The sequence below is a fragment of the Watersipora subatra genome, chromosome 10 (genome assembly GCF_963576615.1).
Source record: "Watersipora subatra chromosome 10, tzWatSuba1.1, whole genome shotgun sequence".
In the NCBI taxonomy this organism is placed as follows: Eukaryota; Metazoa; Bryozoa; class Gymnolaemata; order Cheilostomatida; family Watersiporidae; genus Watersipora; species Watersipora subatra.
This window is the reverse complement of record NC_088717.1, coordinates 19,614,013-19,632,809: the sequence shown is the minus strand read 5'-3', so window position 1 is coordinate 19,632,809 and position 18,797 is coordinate 19,614,013. Positions and strand designations below refer to the sequence as shown.

The 18,797-nt window shown below is 37.0% G+C and overlaps 1 protein-coding gene across 3 annotated transcripts in view; it reads right to left on the bottom strand.

Moving 5' to 3' along the window:
• LOC137407303 (A-to-I RNA editing regulator adr-1-like) overlaps positions 1-18,797 on the bottom strand; it is a 49,897-nt gene that overhangs the window by 14,480 nt on the left and 16,620 nt on the right. For all 3 annotated transcript variants that reach the window (XM_068093910.1, XM_068093911.1, XM_068093912.1), the window contains 9 exons: positions 18,416-18,579; positions 17,581-17,731; positions 9,018-9,181; positions 8,689-8,821; positions 6,939-7,021; positions 5,299-5,443; positions 3,529-3,629; positions 1,223-1,379; positions 1,015-1,088 (listed from right to left, as the gene is read on the bottom strand). In XM_068093910.1, the coding sequence (XP_067950011.1) occupies positions 1,015-1,088; positions 1,223-1,379; positions 3,529-3,629; positions 5,299-5,443; positions 6,939-7,021; positions 8,689-8,821; positions 9,018-9,181; positions 17,581-17,731; positions 18,416-18,579 (1,172 nt within the window). The remainder of the gene's footprint in view (positions 1-1,014; positions 1,089-1,222; positions 1,380-3,528; positions 3,630-5,298; positions 5,444-6,938; positions 7,022-8,688; positions 8,822-9,017; positions 9,182-17,580; positions 17,732-18,415; positions 18,580-18,797) is intronic.

The window sequence follows — 18,797 nt, the reverse complement described above, 5'->3', positions numbered from 1 at the left end:
GAGAAACAATAATAAGCACATGATGTCAAAACTGTGTTGTAGGCCTCTGCGAGGGTAAATGCTTCCAATATTACTATAGCTAGAGAAACACTTATATAAAAATTTGACTTATAAATGTTTATTTGCATTTACCTGTATAATAAAAACATAATACGCGTATACAATTTCATAAATAAAAGTGTATCAATGATTTACTTTAAATCAATTTTTGAAAAATTAATTTGCCAAAGTGGTCTCAAATAGCCCAAAATAATTTGCCTGCGAAAGGGTTAACAATATTAAACCCATGTGATTGCAACTAAAATTTAATTTGCTCATTTAAATAGGATGTTATAAGTATGTGAATGACCATTTTAATTCAGCATATTTTTGGAATTCACAGGTTGTAGGTATTCTCACAAATAAGTCAAGTCATTCATTTTTTAACCGAATTTATAACAATCTAAAAAAACCTTTGACTTCAACGAGGCAGATTCAGTACAGAATACAGAACATATTAACACAATTGAGGAATTCTTCCATCAACACAGTGGATTATCAGGGTATTGACCAAAACACTTACAAAAACTAGGATAGTATATTTAGATAGTCTTCACTAGTTTGGTCTAACTTAACATAAATTACACAAATCTTTTCACATGTGCCACAATCTGAATTTTGCAATGTTTAAACCATAACTGCCACATACAACTTATATTGTATTCTCTAGGTAAATCAGACACGCTGATTCCGGTTTTGTACTCAAAATAATGATTGATCCACCTACATTCAAAGCCATGAAGGCTTTTTAAAGCGTTTCAATATCCGTCTCTAAAACAACATCATCGGCACAACAAGCTCCGCCCATAAATATGTGACACACGCTAGCTTGTTAGGAAGGAAAGCTAGGGATGTTCAGTTCGATTCAGAATGATAGAGGTGAGTGTCTTAAAACCCACTATCTAAATTTAATAATAAAGTCTATGTCTGACTAGAAAATTGATCAACAAAGAGATATTGGAGATTTTAACGTACCTCAATCTCTTTAGCATTAAGGGCGGCAAGAACAACACTGGCTACGTTTGCAGTGGCCTCTAACTCAGTCGTTCCTGTACAAAGACAAACAATAAATGACAAGCAGGAAATTCTGTACATTCCATATATGTTCCACGAATCACGAGTTGTGAAAAACCAAACAGAAGTAAGAGAAGGTAGCGGTGATGGGATGAGAAATAAAAATCACCTGTTGCCGTGAATGACCTGTCGCTAATGAAAACTGATGCCACAAAGTGGGACGGCTCCTCGGTATCAATTTTCTCCACTGAAATTTCAGGCTGGTCAAACATGATATTAAACTTTTTGAGAGCTGTAACCCCTGATTTGGGGATTGTTGGAGTGACCTAAACATAATTTCCGAAAGGTAACAAGAACATTCTGATACGAATATACCATTTCAACAACGGCTGCTCAGACTGCCCACACACCAGACCGTGGACGATCCAAAGAAAAAGCAATAACCTTATATGGGCAAAACCTTATATAACCGTACATGGTACCACATGGGAATAGCATGAGTTGTCCATACAATTACAGTAGACACTCCTATAACGTAAATAATCTATTTCAGGAACGTTTACGTTATAGGGATTTTATGTTTTACGAACAGTAAAATACATCTAAATTGCCTAATCTGTTCCAAGATCTTTCCAAAATTACCCCTTCGGCCATACAAAAAGGAAAGAAAACTGAACTTGAAGCTTTGACAGCAAGCTTTAGACTAATTTTTTGTAGACAAGTGAAAAAAGTGAGAAGTTGTGTAGCATTGCCACCTTCAGTTTACTGAACACTGCGCAACCGTGAATCCTCTCAAATCAATTACAATTGTAATTGATTCACACAAAACCGGACAGAAATATAATTTGTTGCAGTTATATGATTAGGTTTGGCACTGAGGTATTCAATTCTGTATCTAACTTTCGGTACTACATGCAAACGCGAGAACGCCAGCCTCTAGGCGATTAAGACTTTGAAAGGCTTATGCCTAGTTTGACAACCAAAAATATGTTGAGTGTTGACTAAGAATTTTAGAAAGGGAATCATGATAATAGTATAGATTGAGTAAATATTTGGTCAGATAGTGATGTTTCTATAGTTACATCTAAATTTCATTACTTAGCCTTCAAACCTATATACAGTATGCCCTCAGGTTACAATGACCTTGTTATACAATTTTTTCTTCTTATGATGTAGAACACGATGTTTTTTCCACCGCGCCATGCAAAATATTTAACGCCATATGATATCAACAAAAATTTTGAGCAAAGTTCAAATTTGGCCATCCAGGTGCTGAAGACGTCAAAATAACAAATATCTTATCATCTGAAATTCCTCCCACAATATATGAAAAAAATGCTATGCTCGGTGCAGCGTTATGCGTTGTTAGTTATTGTGGAAACGAAACCGGCAACAGATAAGTGATAAAATTTTAGCCGATGAAAAAGTTGAAGTTTAGTAAAATAGTTAAAATACATAATAAAACTTAGCTTTATGTATGTGTTTAGTAAGCTAAACGTTTATGTTATATGTCTGTCTCGAATGTGGGAACTTCTCACGGTACGTACTGCACATAGTACATTGTAACGTTACATCTTATTGCAGATCATAACCACTAAATATACTAAATTTACTATTGCTAACTATAGTTACTAAGGTTAACATACTATTTTGTTACTGATTTTTAATATGTACAGCACTTACGTAAAATTGTGACGATTTTTACCCGGAGGTGTTTACATTAGATAATTACTATGGTTTTATGATTACTTGCCTATAAATCGAGCTAGGAAACGCCAATTCCACAGACAGGCGTGCTATCCATTACACAAAACGGCTTACTTGCCACACTATGGAATAATTGTACACTTACTTATTACAACTGCTAATCTTTAATGGCATTTGGTTAAAATGCTTCATGCTTTAGCTAGCACGCTTGCACTAATGTAGCAAAAGAAAAATTTTACTAGAAGAAAATTACATGCCCAGCCTTCCCAAAAATGTTATATGTTAATAAAACGTTATAAATGTATGTATATAAAACATAAACTAATTAAGCTTATAGCACACACAGAAATGAGCCAATACCTTCATTAGTCAGTTAAAAGTTAAAATGGTGCGCAAAAACCTTTTTATTATTCGTGCACCGCCGGACATTCAGCTAGTCCATTACAAATTTTAACACTTCAGACAAGTAAAACAGTAAATATATGCCTAGCTTTGCCTAAGTATACAAACATATCAATGTCTAGGTTATACGAATAGCTTCTTAATTTTTACTTTTAATATTATAACGGTGAAAATATTGCACAGGCAATAATAGCCATTCATGGAAAATTTTCACAAACGCTAGGTATTCGGTATTACCAATAAATAACTTGTTACATTTGTAGCAGACATTCACGATCTGGCAGGCAGAGTCTTTCTACTGACAGGACATCGATAAGAAAAATCAATAATAAAAGAAACATGCCAATATTTAAAATCAAAGCCAACCTTCTTTTCATCTGTCTCGGGTTTGGCCTGAACCTTTCCCTCAGCAAAAGCCTCCAACACCTTGTCACACGCCTCTCTCTTTGCCAGCTTCTTTGATCCAGCTACAACAACAAGTCTCCAGCGTACAACAGGCTCCCAAGTCTTGGTATTGTTTAAGCAAACACGGGTAAACCACAAACTTGTTATACTTGCCATGTCTTACTATGCCAATATTTTACCATGTTAGGCATGAGAATATATTGTTTATATAATTAATTATATGCACTTTTACAATGTACATTTTGGCATATTAATATAAGTATATTTGGTTTTATCTATTTAGTTCAAAAACTCAAAATAATGTTAACTATCGCAGGTGACTGACTATCCATAGTCTAAAAACACAAAGTATTATATGAAACTAGTATAAACTGTACATGAAAAAACTAAATTGTATTCAAGAGACTCCTCAATAACTAGAATTATTCTTCTCCAATTACCTTTGTAAAATGAAAACAGGATAAATTAGATGTAGCCATAGCAATACAGGAGATAAAGGAGCATAGGTGAAGGTCATGATAAATATTAGGTACTCTTTAACTTATGAATATTTGAACTTTAAATATAATTTAATTTTTATATTTTTTATATAATTATTTTTGTTGTCATACTTGATTTTTAAGAAGAATTTTTAATAATCACAAACAGTTTTTAAACATTTACTTTCACTTTCTTTTCCATGCATATTTTCAATTTCTTCCTCACTATCACTTTCACCAAAGCATAAACTTCAGAGGATTTTTATAAAAGTTGACCTGAGAATGTTGATCTTTGTTTACTTATCTGTGGCTTTAATTTAAATAAAAAACGTCTCCTTTTTTAACTATTACTGCCATTCACAGTAATCTTTCTAAGCTCCATGAATTTGAAATTAAAAATGAAAGCATAAAGTACTGTGCAATGTTACCCACGCAGTGTTTAGCCAAAGCGTGTGAAGGACAACGGCTTACATATATACTCATTTACTAAACTGCAATTTCTGGAATCTTTTGGGAAACTGACTGACACAGGTTGGATGTTACTTCATCCACATCCCAAAACAATTAGCCGCCCAATTTTTAAGTTGCGTATCAAATAATTGTGTATGCTAAGGTAATTCGTGAAGACTTTGCTATAAGAATATTCCTCTTATGCAGATTAACAGTTGCCCCATTAGATGAGTCTACAGACACTAACTAGCATAGCAACTTCACCCGTTCAACTGGAATATTGACTAGACATAGATGTAGAGAGCAAACAATAAGAGATCAATTAATCAAGATCTCATTTGAAATATCTTGAAACATCCGAGTTCATTTTTCAGCCCAATTTGTCGAGAAACTCGGTGGTCTCAAATGGCACAGACACAGACAAGCCTATGTATAAAGGTAAGCCTACTAATATTCAAATAACAGCATTGCTGTTTTTTATGGTCAAATTATGTTTAATCGTTTCTCATGTGTCAGAAAAAAGTGAATAAGAGGTTCAAGAATGTACTATAAGTGTAACGCAATTGGACACGGTGATGCACCCATGTTAAAATCATGTTAAAATCTGTAAACATTGAAAGTGTTACAGGGTGAGTAAAGGAGTATCAACAATATTATGACAACTTGACGACAATCAACAAAAATTTTGATTATCAAAAAAGCTAGAGCAATCGACTAACTAGCGAAGATGCGCCTTTATATCATTCGAGTAAGGCATCATATTCCTTACACAATACTAAACATAAGTACGTAGTAGACTCACCCCTTCCCTCAAAGACCACACCGTCTAGCACACAGGTAGCCGTGTAAACCGGTCGGTTATCATTCACCTCTGACTTAAAGCCCCAGGCAATCTCTGGCCACATCTTTCCTACCACTGCACTTGAGACTGACTGCTGTGCACCCCGCTAGCAACAAGCAGTATTGTGTATGCACACGGTTTCAGTTGTACAAAACTTATATAGCAAGTGAGATTTCACTATTGATGTCAGGGAATATAACATTGGCTCATCATAAAATAAATAAAAAATAACTGAACTGAAGAACTTCAGGTCAAAATCAACTTCAGTCATGGGCTGAATGGTATGAATTCAAACTGAAGCAGACGTTAAATGAACACTTTTATGGTTACCTTGTTGTGACTAGCTGAAATTTTTTTTGCGCTACCAAATTGGATAGCTACCTTGTTACTGCTAACTGAAATTTCACCATGCTACTACCAGTTAGGAAAGCTACCTTGGTATAACTAACTGTAATTTCACTATGCTACCAGATTGGATAGCTACTTTGGGATAACTAACTGCAATTTCACCATGCTACCATTTTGTATAGCTACCTTGGTATAACTAACTGTAATTTCACTATGCTACCATTTTGGATAACTACTTTGGGATAACTAACTGCAATTTCACCACGCTACCATTTTGTATAGCTACCTTGGTGTAACTAACTGTAATTTCACGATGCTACCATTTTGTATAGCTACCTTGGTGTAACTAACTGTAATTTCACGATGCTACCAGTATGGATAGCTACCTTGGTATAACTAAATAAACCTTTAACTTATACTTTCGACATCTACAACGATACAGTGAAATACAGTGAAACTTTACCCCATTGGAATTACAGGTTATATTATTCAGCTGATCACATTTAATATTGTCGAACCGATGACCTCAACATATAAATCTTATTAAATATGATGTAAAGGTAAATTAAATATTTGATTCTCCATCTTGGAAATTTCTTGAAATATTACATTTTGTAGGTGAAAGTAAACACAGGTCAAAAATGAAAAACCGAACACAAATAAAAATAACAGTATAGACTATATAAGCCAGGTATGAACCTCATCTCACCAAAATTTCTTCATATCTCTACCAGTATTACTTCTCCAAACCTACACATCAAGTCGACACTTCTACACTGATTACTTTATTTATATAGTTCCTCCACATAAATTACATGTTACACATTTAATTTTTCATTTTATTAGTTACAGTATATATAATACATTTACTTTAATGCTTTGAGTAATTAATTACCTGCGGTATTTATTGTTAATCGCAGGCTTTCGAGTTGTGGAATGACATAAACCAAAATCTTAAAAAAAATATCCTCATGACAATTTTGAAATGACAAGCAAAGTCGTAACAAATTAACTTCATATGTTGAGGTTTGACTGTAGCCTTGACATAATCATAGTGACTATCTGCAACTTTAGGAACACTGCTGTTAAAAACGAATATATAGTATTATAGACAGCCCTAAAATAGCAAGATAACTAAAAGAAAACATTCCTTTCTAGAAGCAATGCATGACATCATCAAGTCACAAATAAAAGTGAGATAATTCCGTGTCGTGAAATGTTGCGAGGGAGCAGTAGTTACATCAAAGTTTTACCTCAGGAATCTCGATCTCATTAGCTTCGAGCGCGTCCAGAATTGCCTGACAGCACTTTTGCTTTGCCTCCTTCTTATGAGCGGCTGCAAGAACACCAGCATATGGACATGTATACTTGATGGACATGTATACTTGAAATAAGGATCTTCGAGTGGAAACATAGTAATGTTAAAATTATGTAAATGCTACTCATATTATGACAGACAAAAAATATCAAGTTACTAGCGCAGATGCTACGATATTAGGTGAACTATTCAACCAATAACAATCATGTTAGCTGATGTAGTTTTAAACATCCGTTCATTTCCATTTCAAACATGGGAACAGCAATTAATTGAACATATTACAGTGAGCCCTCAGGATACAATTTTGATCCCTTCCAGGGTTGGCAGCGTATGGTGAAAAAATCGTATGTAGGGTATAGAAACAATAGTAATTACAAATAATGCAAACATCCCCTAGTGAAAACCGTCAAAATTTTATCCAAGTGCTGTACATACTAAAAATGAGTAACAAAATAGCATGTTAACCTTAATAACTATTGTTACCTACAGTAACTTTAGTATATTAAGTGTATTCATTGGTTATAATCTGCATTAAAAGGTAGCATTACAATGTGCTATGAACAGTACTACGTACCGTAAAAATTCTTACCTTTAAGATAGATGTTCGTGTAACGAAACTTTGAAATCACTTTGAATAAGTTTATCTTACTAAACACACATGCTTGAAGCTATATTTTAGTATGTATTTTTAACTATTTAACTGAATTTTAACTTTTTATCACCGAAATTTATTAACTTATCAGTTTGTCTTTGCTTTCACTATAGCTTTTAGCGCACCTTTTTAAAACATTTTTCAACCTAATTTGACAATAAAACCAAATGATGCTAGTTTTGTAATGAAGTGGATTTTTGTTAGCGGGTTAAGGAAAGTTGTCTGACCACTGGACCTTTTGTATGAAGAGATTGCAACTCCAACTTTGCTACTGGTTTTGAAGGAAAAATATTACTTGTTTACACGCGATAAATGCTGAACTGAGAGAAATCGGTCATGTCTCTTTTAGGCATTGTAAAAATATTTTCAGCGAACAGCATGTCGGTGTCTTTGTTAGTTTGACATACGTAATAAGCACCGCCGACTGCCAAATTTGAACTCGGACAAAAATTTTGTTGAATTCGTATGGTGAAATAATATTCGTATGGTTAGGTGAAAACATAATCTTGTTCCACTTCGTAAGATGAAAAAATCGTATATCAGGGTAATCGTATCTTGAGAGTGCACTGTATTCACATTTATTAAAAATTAACATCACGCTATATCAACCTTCTTTTAAAGATCCAAAGGTGAGTGCTTCAAGTAAATTTGGCAGCTGTTCACACTTATCTGAAGCAATATCTATTTTAATATTTCAGCTAATTGGGAAAAGATGCGCCACTTTCTATTTAACAATGTCCAGTCAGTCTATAGTGTTTGTGGCCCGCCAACTATTTGTGGTAAAAAGACAGAATCATAGTCTAAAACAAAGCCTCAGCTGTATCTACTTAGGAACAAGCACGCCTAGTTTCTCATCAGTTATGTGACTTTCTCATAATAATTATGAAGAGTCCTCCATCATCCATGTGTCCATCATCTATTGTGATGATATTGTGGAATACATTTCCTCTATTATACTCATATTACTAGGAGCACAGAGTTTGCCACAATGATCTAAACTGCTAACCTACTAAACCTACTGATAACAGCTTACCGGCAGCGGAGAATATCTTCCCTCCAATAGTCGTCTGCATGAGGAACATGGGGCTATTCGGAGTGCCTGTATTCTCACAGTCCCATTGCACTTGGCCTATAGTTCTTGCCACCACAGAAATAGGATTGTCTTCCTGCAGTAGAGAGCATTAAAACAACTTAGAACAACATTATCAACTTCAGTACCAACTTCAGTACAGCAGTTTCACCAACATATTCCAACAGTTCAATAAAAACAGTAGAATCAAGAAGAAACTGGTGATCCATGGAACTGAAAAAAGGTAGCAGAATACACGCTGTCAGATGGAGCGCATTTCTAGAGTTACTTACAGGTTTGACAGTGTCAGGAGTCTTAGAGAGTGACACCTCTGCTTCCATCTTTTCTTCCTTGATCTTCACAGCTTTAACCCTCGGTTTTGACTCGATAACTTTATCGTCGATAGCTTGCAATATAGCATTACAAGCCAAAGAGCGTGCCTCCTTTTTACTCCCAGCTGAAAAGACGTGTTTCTATTTATTCAGACTAATTCATTTATACAATCAGGTGCGGAACACTTTCAGTCGGATAAGCTTGAAGTAGTACCAGTTCAAATACAATTTTGAGAGCCAAAGACAAGAAGATACCATAACATGTGTCTGAACTTCAGTATCGGATGAAACTAATTACTTTTCATGAGTCTAGAAGTTGAAATATATCTCGGAGTGGATAGTTAAAAAACAGATTGATTTGTATTCAGGTTAGAGTTATCTTGCTCCGATCATGTACAACCATTAACAGAATGAGTCATTTAATTTGGTGGAATAATATACATCTATAACGTATGGAACTGATATAGCCTATAGCTTATATAGCTTATAGCTGATATGATATAATGTATATCAGATATAGTGTATAGTTGATAAAATGTACAGCGGATATAGTGTATAGCTGATATAGGGTATACTGCCCTAAGCAAGCAAAACCCTCTATCTGACAATTTTTTCAAAATTCACTTTTTTGTCCTTCTATGTAAGTTAGGTTGAGATCTAACATGTCCCAAAATTTCATACTTCTCACACCACCACAAATAGCACTTTTCACTATGTGCAAAACGCCCTATCCACACTTACCACACATAAAGTGGCAATCAAAGCACCCTACCCTAGGACACTTATATTTCGCTAGTATTTAGTTTCGTGAGTAGCACACAGAGCAAAATTTCGCTGCAACTTAATTTCGCAACTCTGATCAGTGCGAAAATATAATGATGTGAAAATAAATGCAGTGGAACAAACATAATTATATTCCTCAGGTTTGGTTCACCGGTAAGAAAATATTTTCATTTTGGGACTAGTTTGTAATTGTGAACCGCAGATAGAATTGTATGGCCAAGATCGATAATGCAATGTGATCGCTTGCTGCCATTTGTTTCTTGGACTACTGAAGAATGGAATTTAATTACGCTGAAAATTTTAACGTTTTTGTCACAATTTAGCTTGTTTTTATATTAACGTATTTTTATTTTAACGATCAACGGTGTTGTGTATAGGTATTAATTTTAACATTTTCCCAAACACTCAACTGCTGCTAATAATTGCTGAACATATTTATTACAGTAATTAAAAGTTGTATACAAATACATACATGATACAGCTGCTAGTAATACTACAGCTACAGATACTAGCAGTGTGTAGTTATTATAACTTCTTCTCTTCCTTTTTATTAGCGTTATTTATCAGAGCTAACTCTTTCTCTATTGCCTCATCTTCTGAACCATTACAAGTTATTGAAGAGGTGTCAGTGGTGAATCCAAACCTTTCCAGAGCCATGCTGCTTGTGTAGTACTGTGAGTGTCAGTGTGTCTTATTTTCTTTCAACACGCGGTGCTCACTGCATTGATTGATGTCCCCAACAAACGATAACGCTACTAATGCGTGTGCATTGACATCAATTTCCTATCATTATAAATCATTCCTAATGGGAAAATAATCATAATTAATTGCAAAATAATAACGTAATAAATTTTGAGTCAAATTATTTTGTTGGTTTATATTTTAACGATGCTATAGTGGTCGTTAAAAACGTTAAAATAAATGTCGTTATAAAATTCCATTCTACCGTATCAATGAACAAAGCTATTTAATTCCGCGTTTTCACTCGTTCGTTATGATAGTTTAGTTTCGCTAATGAAATTTTCGCGAAAGGATGACTCCACGAAAACGCGAAAGTTAGATGAGGCGAATACATAAGTGTCCTAGGGTATCTGCAGATAGGGCGTTTTGATTGGCCTGAACATACACAAAGTTGGGCATTATGGGCAGCATTATGTAATCACATAGTATATAAACAAAGGGAAGCAAAACTGAAGCGGATATATTTGGTTGTTTCTAAGGCAGCTTTTACAAGCTACTGCACTTCTAAATGCTCAATCTTATTGCTATATTTTTTATACTAATATATTTATTATGACAAGACAATATTTAAGTGACAGACGTCTAGATTCAAAATTCTGACTCTGATATTTGATGAGAAACTTGTTTTAATTACATGTATAGTGTATAGCAATATAGTGTATAGCTAATATAGTGTATAGTTGAGACAGCATTTGGCTGATATAGTGTATAGTTGATACAATGTATAGCTGATATAGTGTACAGCTGATATAGTGTATAGCTAATATAGTGTATTAATAATAGTTGAGACAGCATTTGGCTGATATAGTGTATAGTGTTGTATTACACAGATGGAGAGGATGGCTTGGATTATAACGTGAGCGATATAAGATCGTTTTTCTTTAATTTTGTATTTAACCGAAAACGCATGGTCATCCCCAGACATGAATATAATGTGCTCGTTAAATGCAAGAATTGTCTACTCTTAATGAAAACATAAACATGAGAGGATAACTCGCACTTGTACTAATATCATTACAACATCCGTTCACAAGCTCAAAAGCTGGCATATCTATATAATGATCTACTAAGATAAATCGGCACATAAAACCTGTGACAACCACATAAGCTATCGTAAATTTGTATGGGTAAATGCAACGCAAGTAAACAACAAGAATATTTGTCAAGATAAGGTACGTAATAATATGCAATTGTGATTGTTTAGAGTTCATAGTTTGTTGCTCAGCGATATGATGTAGCAGCATGTCGCAGTATGGTAGTTACCATAGTTCATAGTTTGTTGCTCAGCGATATGATGTAGCAGCATGTCGCAGTATGGTAGTTACCATACTCTTAAGCTTATGCCTCATATTTATCTGGCTGTTGCCTGAGCCGCATACTCATCCTCGGGGTTGCCGTCATAGCTGATCTGACATTAACTCTGCGTCTTTCCGCAGAGTTAATGTCAGATGAACTGTTCTTTCTGAGTCATTAACTGAGATTACTGCTGACCTGTTCCGTACCAAGTGCTGACCATTATCTCCCTCTATGATAACCTTTCGATCGCCATCTTGGTTAGCTGTGCGTACTGTGCCCTCCTGGCTACTATCTCTCACCATAACACGATCTCCACCACACACTGCTGGAAGATCTTTTACCTTAGGATTGATATCGTGGTTCATCTTCATTCTCTCTTTGTAAAGCTCGTTCTTGGCTTTAAACTTCTCATGATCGGGTAGCTTTGGCATTAGACTATCAGGATGTACTGACAAAGTTGTCTTCAGCATCCGTCCCATAAGCAATTCAGCAGGAGAGTATACTCCTAACTGTGGTGATGCTCTGTAGGCAAGGAGAGCTATGTATGGATCTTTCTCCTTGCTGAGCAAGGATTTTACTGTTGCAACCGCTCTCTCAGCTGCACCATTGCCACGAGCATACTTCGGGCTACTTGTGACATGGGTGAATCCATATGCTTTTGCAAATATCTGAAAGTCCTCAGATGAATACTGCGGTCCGTTGTCAGACACTAAACAATCTGGAATACCGTGCCGGGAAAACATACTTTTCATGTGGGATATGACATTCTTTGATGTAGTATCTCTACCTAGTAAAGCTATCTCAGGGTATCTTGAATAATAATCTGTCACTATCAGGTAGTTGTTTTTGAAACAAGTCAGTGCCTAACATTTGCCAAGGGCGATCAGGGGTAGCGGAAGGTCTCAGGGGTTCGTATGTTATATTCAATTCTCTCTTACACACTTCCCAATTAGCTATCTGTACCTCTATTGCCTTTGCCATAGACAGCCACCACAAACTGTTTCTAGCCCTTGCTTGGCATTTAGTAATGCCTAAATGTCCCAGGTGTATATCTTCAAGAACCTGACTTCTCTGGGATAGGGGAACCACCAAACTCATGCCTAGCATCAGCAGTCCCTTGTTCATAGTAAGTAGTCCTCGCCTTTCAAAGTACGGCCTCAGGATTGTGTCCATGGATGAAAGGTAAACTGGCCAACCCTGTTCAACATAATGAATAACCTGTCTCAAAGTTTCATCTTCCCTTTGGTCCATTTTGAATTTCTCAAATCTGTCGCAGCTTCCATTCCAATGCACACTCTCTCGTACGTAGCTCTCAATCACTTCTACTCGTACTATATCACTTTGTTCTGGTTCCCTAGTATTATATCGTGATAGTGCATCCGCTGCCTTGTTGTCAGTTCCACTCACATATTTGATATCATAGTAGAATCTCTGTAGTCGCAATTTGAAGCCTTGAATTCTGGGAGGCAGCTTATCTAGAAACTGATTACCGAACAAGGGAATGAGGGCTTTGTGATCTGTTTCAATCGTTACATCTTTCATTCCTAAGACATAATGAGAAAATTTCTCCATTGCCCAGCACACTCCTAGCGTCTCCTTTTCTATTGCTGCATAACGTTGCTCAGTTTCACTAAGGGATCTACTAGTAGCCGCCACTAGCTTACGAGTGCCGTCACCTTGAAGTTGACTCAGAGTAGCTCCTAGTCCTTGATTGCTGGCGTCTGTGGTCACAAATGTGGGCTTTTCTGTACTGTATGGAGCAAGGATGCTTGGTTTGCTGAACAGCTCTTTGACTTCTTGAAATGCACTCTCCTGCGCATAACCCCAGTGCCATTCAATACCTGTCTTCAGCAAAGCCCTCAGAGGGGCACTCTTCTCAGCCAGCTTCTCTGAGAAGCGTGCATATTGATTTGCAAGACCAAGAAAACTTCTTACAGCTGTCGCGGAAGTGGATGGGGGAAAGTCTTGTATTCCTTGTATTCGCGGTCCAGTGCTTATACCCTCCTTGGAGATGATATACCCAAGAAACTCCACACTTTTTTGACCAAACTTACATTTTGACTTGTTCAGTGTCATACCCGCCGTCTTGATTGCGGCCAGGACCAGCTCCAAACTTTTGTCATGTTTCTCTTCCGTTTCTCCAAATACACACACATCGTCCATATGAACTATCACTCCTTCAATCCCATTCAGCATTCTATTCATTTCTGCTGAAAATATTTCCGGGGCACTACAAAGGCCTTGGGGAAGTCTTTCATACATGTATCTTCCCTTATGAGTCAAAAAAGTAGTCAACTTTTTTGACTCTTGACTGAGTGGTATCTGAAAAAATCCACTGTTAGCATCAATTTTTGAAAACTTTACACCGTTTCCCAGACTAGCAAGACTGCTCTCTACAGTGGCCATTGGATGAATTTCCCTCATCACATATTTGTTGAGTTGGGTGAAGTCTGTACAAATTCTAACTTTGTCTTGGCCATTTTTTGGTACAACGACCATTGGTGCAACCCAGGGTGTTGCTTCAGTAATTGGCGTGATGACTCCATCCTTCACCATCTCATCTAATGCTTGCTCTGCTTGTTTCTTTAGCGGGAATGCTATTGGTCTAGGGACGTGTATGGCAAAAGGTATGGCATCCTCCTTTAGTGTGATGGAATGTTCACTCTTCACTTTTCCTAGACCCTTGAACAGCTGCTGGTCCACATTCACATCACTCACTTCACATCTGTCAACATCCACTGATATTAACTGTAGTGTTTCACAGGCTTTTCTGCTCAGCAATGGTGTCTGTTGATTCTCAACTACATATATATCTTCTTTTGTGGCAAATTTACCAGCTTGGATGCGGCATCTTATAACCCCTAAGCAATTTAACTGTTTTACCTGCCCCGTATAATCTTTTAGTTGAAGGCTCCAATCTCCCTTTGAAGTGATTTGGTCCACAAACACTTAGTGCAGCCCCAGTGTCCAATTTAAAGCTGACTGTTTGCCCCTTCTTCAAGCTTGTGTCTACTTTGACTGTAGAATGCCATGCTCCTGTGTTGATGGATTCCACTAGGTTTATTTCCCCTAAATAAACCTCCTCCTGAACCTCAGTTTCATCTTCTTTTAGAGCATTTATTTCTGCTCTTCCTCTGCACTGTCTGGCAAAGTGGTTAAATTTATCACAGTTTCTGCATTTTTGACCCATAGCGGGGCACCTTACTTGCTTGCTATGATTTCTTCCACATCTGCCACAAAAGTCTCCACCAACTGCTTTTATTGCTGGTTTGGTTTTCCAGCTTTTCCTTTCACTCCTTACTACCTCAATATCTCCATCCTTGATTTCCTGCTTTTCTTGCTGTGGGGTGGCAGTCACATTTTTGAACTTGACTGCCATTTCTTGCACTCGAATTGCCTTGACAACGTACTCTAAAGTGAGCTTCTCATCAGGCTCTCATTAGCTTATCACGAAGCTTCACATCATCCATTCCAAAGAGTAGTTTATCTCTGATGAGTAAATCCCTCTGTGTTTCAAACTGACACCCTTCAGCTAGCCTCTTCAGCCTCATAAGATATACATCACATGACTCACCTGACTGAGTGCAGCCGTGGAATTGAAATCTATTCACTATAGTTCCGGACCTTGGGTTGTAATAATCTTGAAATTTCTTTAACACGTCATTTAACTTCCTCCCCTCTGTTCCTTCTTCTATCTCATGAATCAGACCATTTTCATCAGGGTCAGTTGTAAATTCCAGCTGTGAATATACTTCCCTTACATCTTCACCTCCTACATGTTTGAACAAGGCAAGCTTTCGTTTTTCTGCAGCCTTGCTTGTTGCCACCAAATCTATGGCCAGCAAATAATCTTCAAATGATCTGGACCATTTTCTCCACTCTCCAGAGAGATCATCAGCCCTCAGATCTAAGCCGTGTGGAGGCGAAACACCTTGCATGACACCCAGGAACAAGTTTAGACCGCTGCCACCATGTTGTATTACACAGATGGAGAGGATGGCTTGGATTATAACGAGAGCGATATAAGATCGTTTTTCTTTAATTTTGTATTTAACCGAAAACGCATGGTCATCCCCAGACATGAATATAATGTGCTCGTTAAATGCAAGAATTGTCTACTCTTAATGAAAACATAAACATGAGAGGATAACTCGCACTTGTACTAATATCATTACAACATATAGTTGATACAGCATTTACCTGATATGGTGTATGGCTGATATAGTATTTAGCTGATATACTGTATAGTTGATATAGCATACACTGTAAAACCTATTTGAAGACCATGACACTCTATTTTTTAATCCTTCCCCTATTATAGAGGGGCTAATTAAAGGTGGCATCTTTTGACTAGCTTGTCAGTTTTTGAAAAATAAATTCAGCCCTTTTACAGGCAAAGCAATGTTCCCGCTGCCTACTTTTTACACTCTCCTTCGGATGGATCCGACATTAATGGCGTCAGTCTCCGCATTTTTGCTAAACTATTTTTCACTTACATCAAAATATTAGACTGAGTTAACCAATGAGCTACTTTGATTATAGAACATTGGCGCGGTACTGTTATTAACTATTTCGATGGTGTTGCTTTCAAAGTTTGAAAAAAATCGTAATGTTTTGAAGTTAGAAAACGGACATGACGTCGTGTTAAAATATGCCATAACAAAGGCTGCTATTACGTCCTACGGTGTTCCTGAAGAGCATTATCATCATTCATGAAAACGCTTTAATGTCTTCAGGTAAGATTGTAAACCATATTATGGATGAATCTAAAAACGATGGATACGATTTAGACCTTAGCGACTTTGAATCAGAGTGTAGTTTTAATAATTGTGACAATTGATCTTGTCAGATACACCGTTACTAGAATCATGGCAACCGCTACAGAGCAGTAACGAAAATGTTAATGGTTATTGATGTAGCCGAGTCATTATTAATACTATTTTGTAGACACTTTTCTACTGATCACTGTCTATTATCGGTTTGTAAAGATCAAATATCAAAGCGGCGAGAAAATAGAGGTGGCGGTCAATTAAAGGGTGACATTGGTTTTTTAACCCTTCCTATATAGTGGCATTCTATTAGAAGTTGAGCTCAAATGAAGGCGGCGTACAAATAGAGATTTTACAATAGTTATTATAGTGTATAGCTAATAGAGTATAGCTGATATAGCATATCCTTCATTTTTTGACTTCATCAATCCATTTGCACACGCGCTCTTTCGTGGAAACGCCACCATATTTGTAGACAAACAAGCGTCATCCTCGTTCACTTTGCGTTATTGAATAGTATTATTTAGTGCTATGTTTAGTTTATATCGGGATTTTCTAGGTGAAAGTGTTCAGCGTCGCTGAGCAACATTGCAAACAACAGCGTCATTCGCAAAATTATTTGCAGAAGCTTAGTGTTTTCAACGGTAAAGGTTGTCTACCAAGATAGCGGACCGCGATAATTCACAGTTCCGCACTAACGTAGTGACATCACGAAAAAACGAAGGATAGCTGATATAGTGTATAGATGATATAACATATAGCATACATTTGTTATGCCGTATATATGTTATGGTTTATGACTAGTTTTGTTTGCTCCTTCTTTCAACATATCTATCATTGCACTAAATTAAATACACGGAACAATGAAGCAATTAAATTTGTTAGCTGAGTGAACAACTCCAAGCATCCACATGTAAGCGAGTAACTCAACGCACCAGTGCCAGTAAAAGGCTTGCCATCGATGGTAGTTTTGAGAGTGAACTGCGGCTGGTGAGATGGTCCGGTGCTCACACAGTCCCAGACGAGTGGGCTGCCGGCGAAAGCCTTGTTGACCTTGGCCGTGAGTGTCATGACGTCTGCCTTTTTCTAGAATAATTTCAATTGAGGCTTGGTGGAGACTGAAAAAGCTATTATGCTATCGATTGAAAGGATTAAAACAAAATTAGTAGTTGGCTGTGAAAGAAGCTACTGAGTACACGTAGATCTGCGCATGTAGTGTGCACCAACTGACAAAATGGTTTGACGGCTCTATTTGCAGGTTTAAAATGCCTGGATAAACATGAGATTAACCCTGATTACCTCACAAGCTAAATAAACTGCATTTCGTCAGAGTTGCATTATACGACTCTGAAGTTGAGTCGGACCAACTCAACCATAAAAAACAAGTGATGAAAATGAATGATGCCCGGAATAGACCAACTGCATCGAACAGCTACCGTGAATAATGCTGCTGATATGGTAAACCTACAATAATTATATGAACACGTTGATGGTTGATGAAAGTTCAATGGACACGTTGAAGGTTCACTTATTTACTCCCGAAGAAACAACATAAGCATAAATAGCATAAACTGAATCTTCTCCAGAATATGTGCACGAAAGAAGGCAAGATGAGAATAATCAGACTTGAACTCAGTACCGCATGTAGGCACCAGGGATGCTGACACTCATTCTTGATGATGCGTGGCCATAATTCCAAAGAAACCTAAAAGCGGATGATGCCAACACCAGCGGGTGTGTGGTTTAGATGTATAATTAAAACCGACTCACTTTGGCATCCGGCTCATCTTCAGATTCACCCGCTCCTTCCATGGCCGAAGCTGTCCGTTTGGTCGCTTGTTTCGGGGGAGGGGAAGGTAATACTAACGAGTTTCTCTCGGCGGCGTGTAGGATCTGCGCTGCAGCAGCATTCTTGGCGCCTTTTTTGCTAGCGTCTAAAGAAAAATCAACGCAACAGGATAAGATGTATTAAACCGAGTCACAGAGTTTAAACAGTGTTTGCAAACACTCATAAGCATGAGCAAATACGGCATAATGTAAAAGGGAATGAGTAATGCTAAAAAGGTGTTACTTGAGCAAAAGAACACAGGACTGTCTAGTTTAAAGTGCTTTATGTTACATGAGTGAGATAGTCTGGGCTCCAACAAGTTGT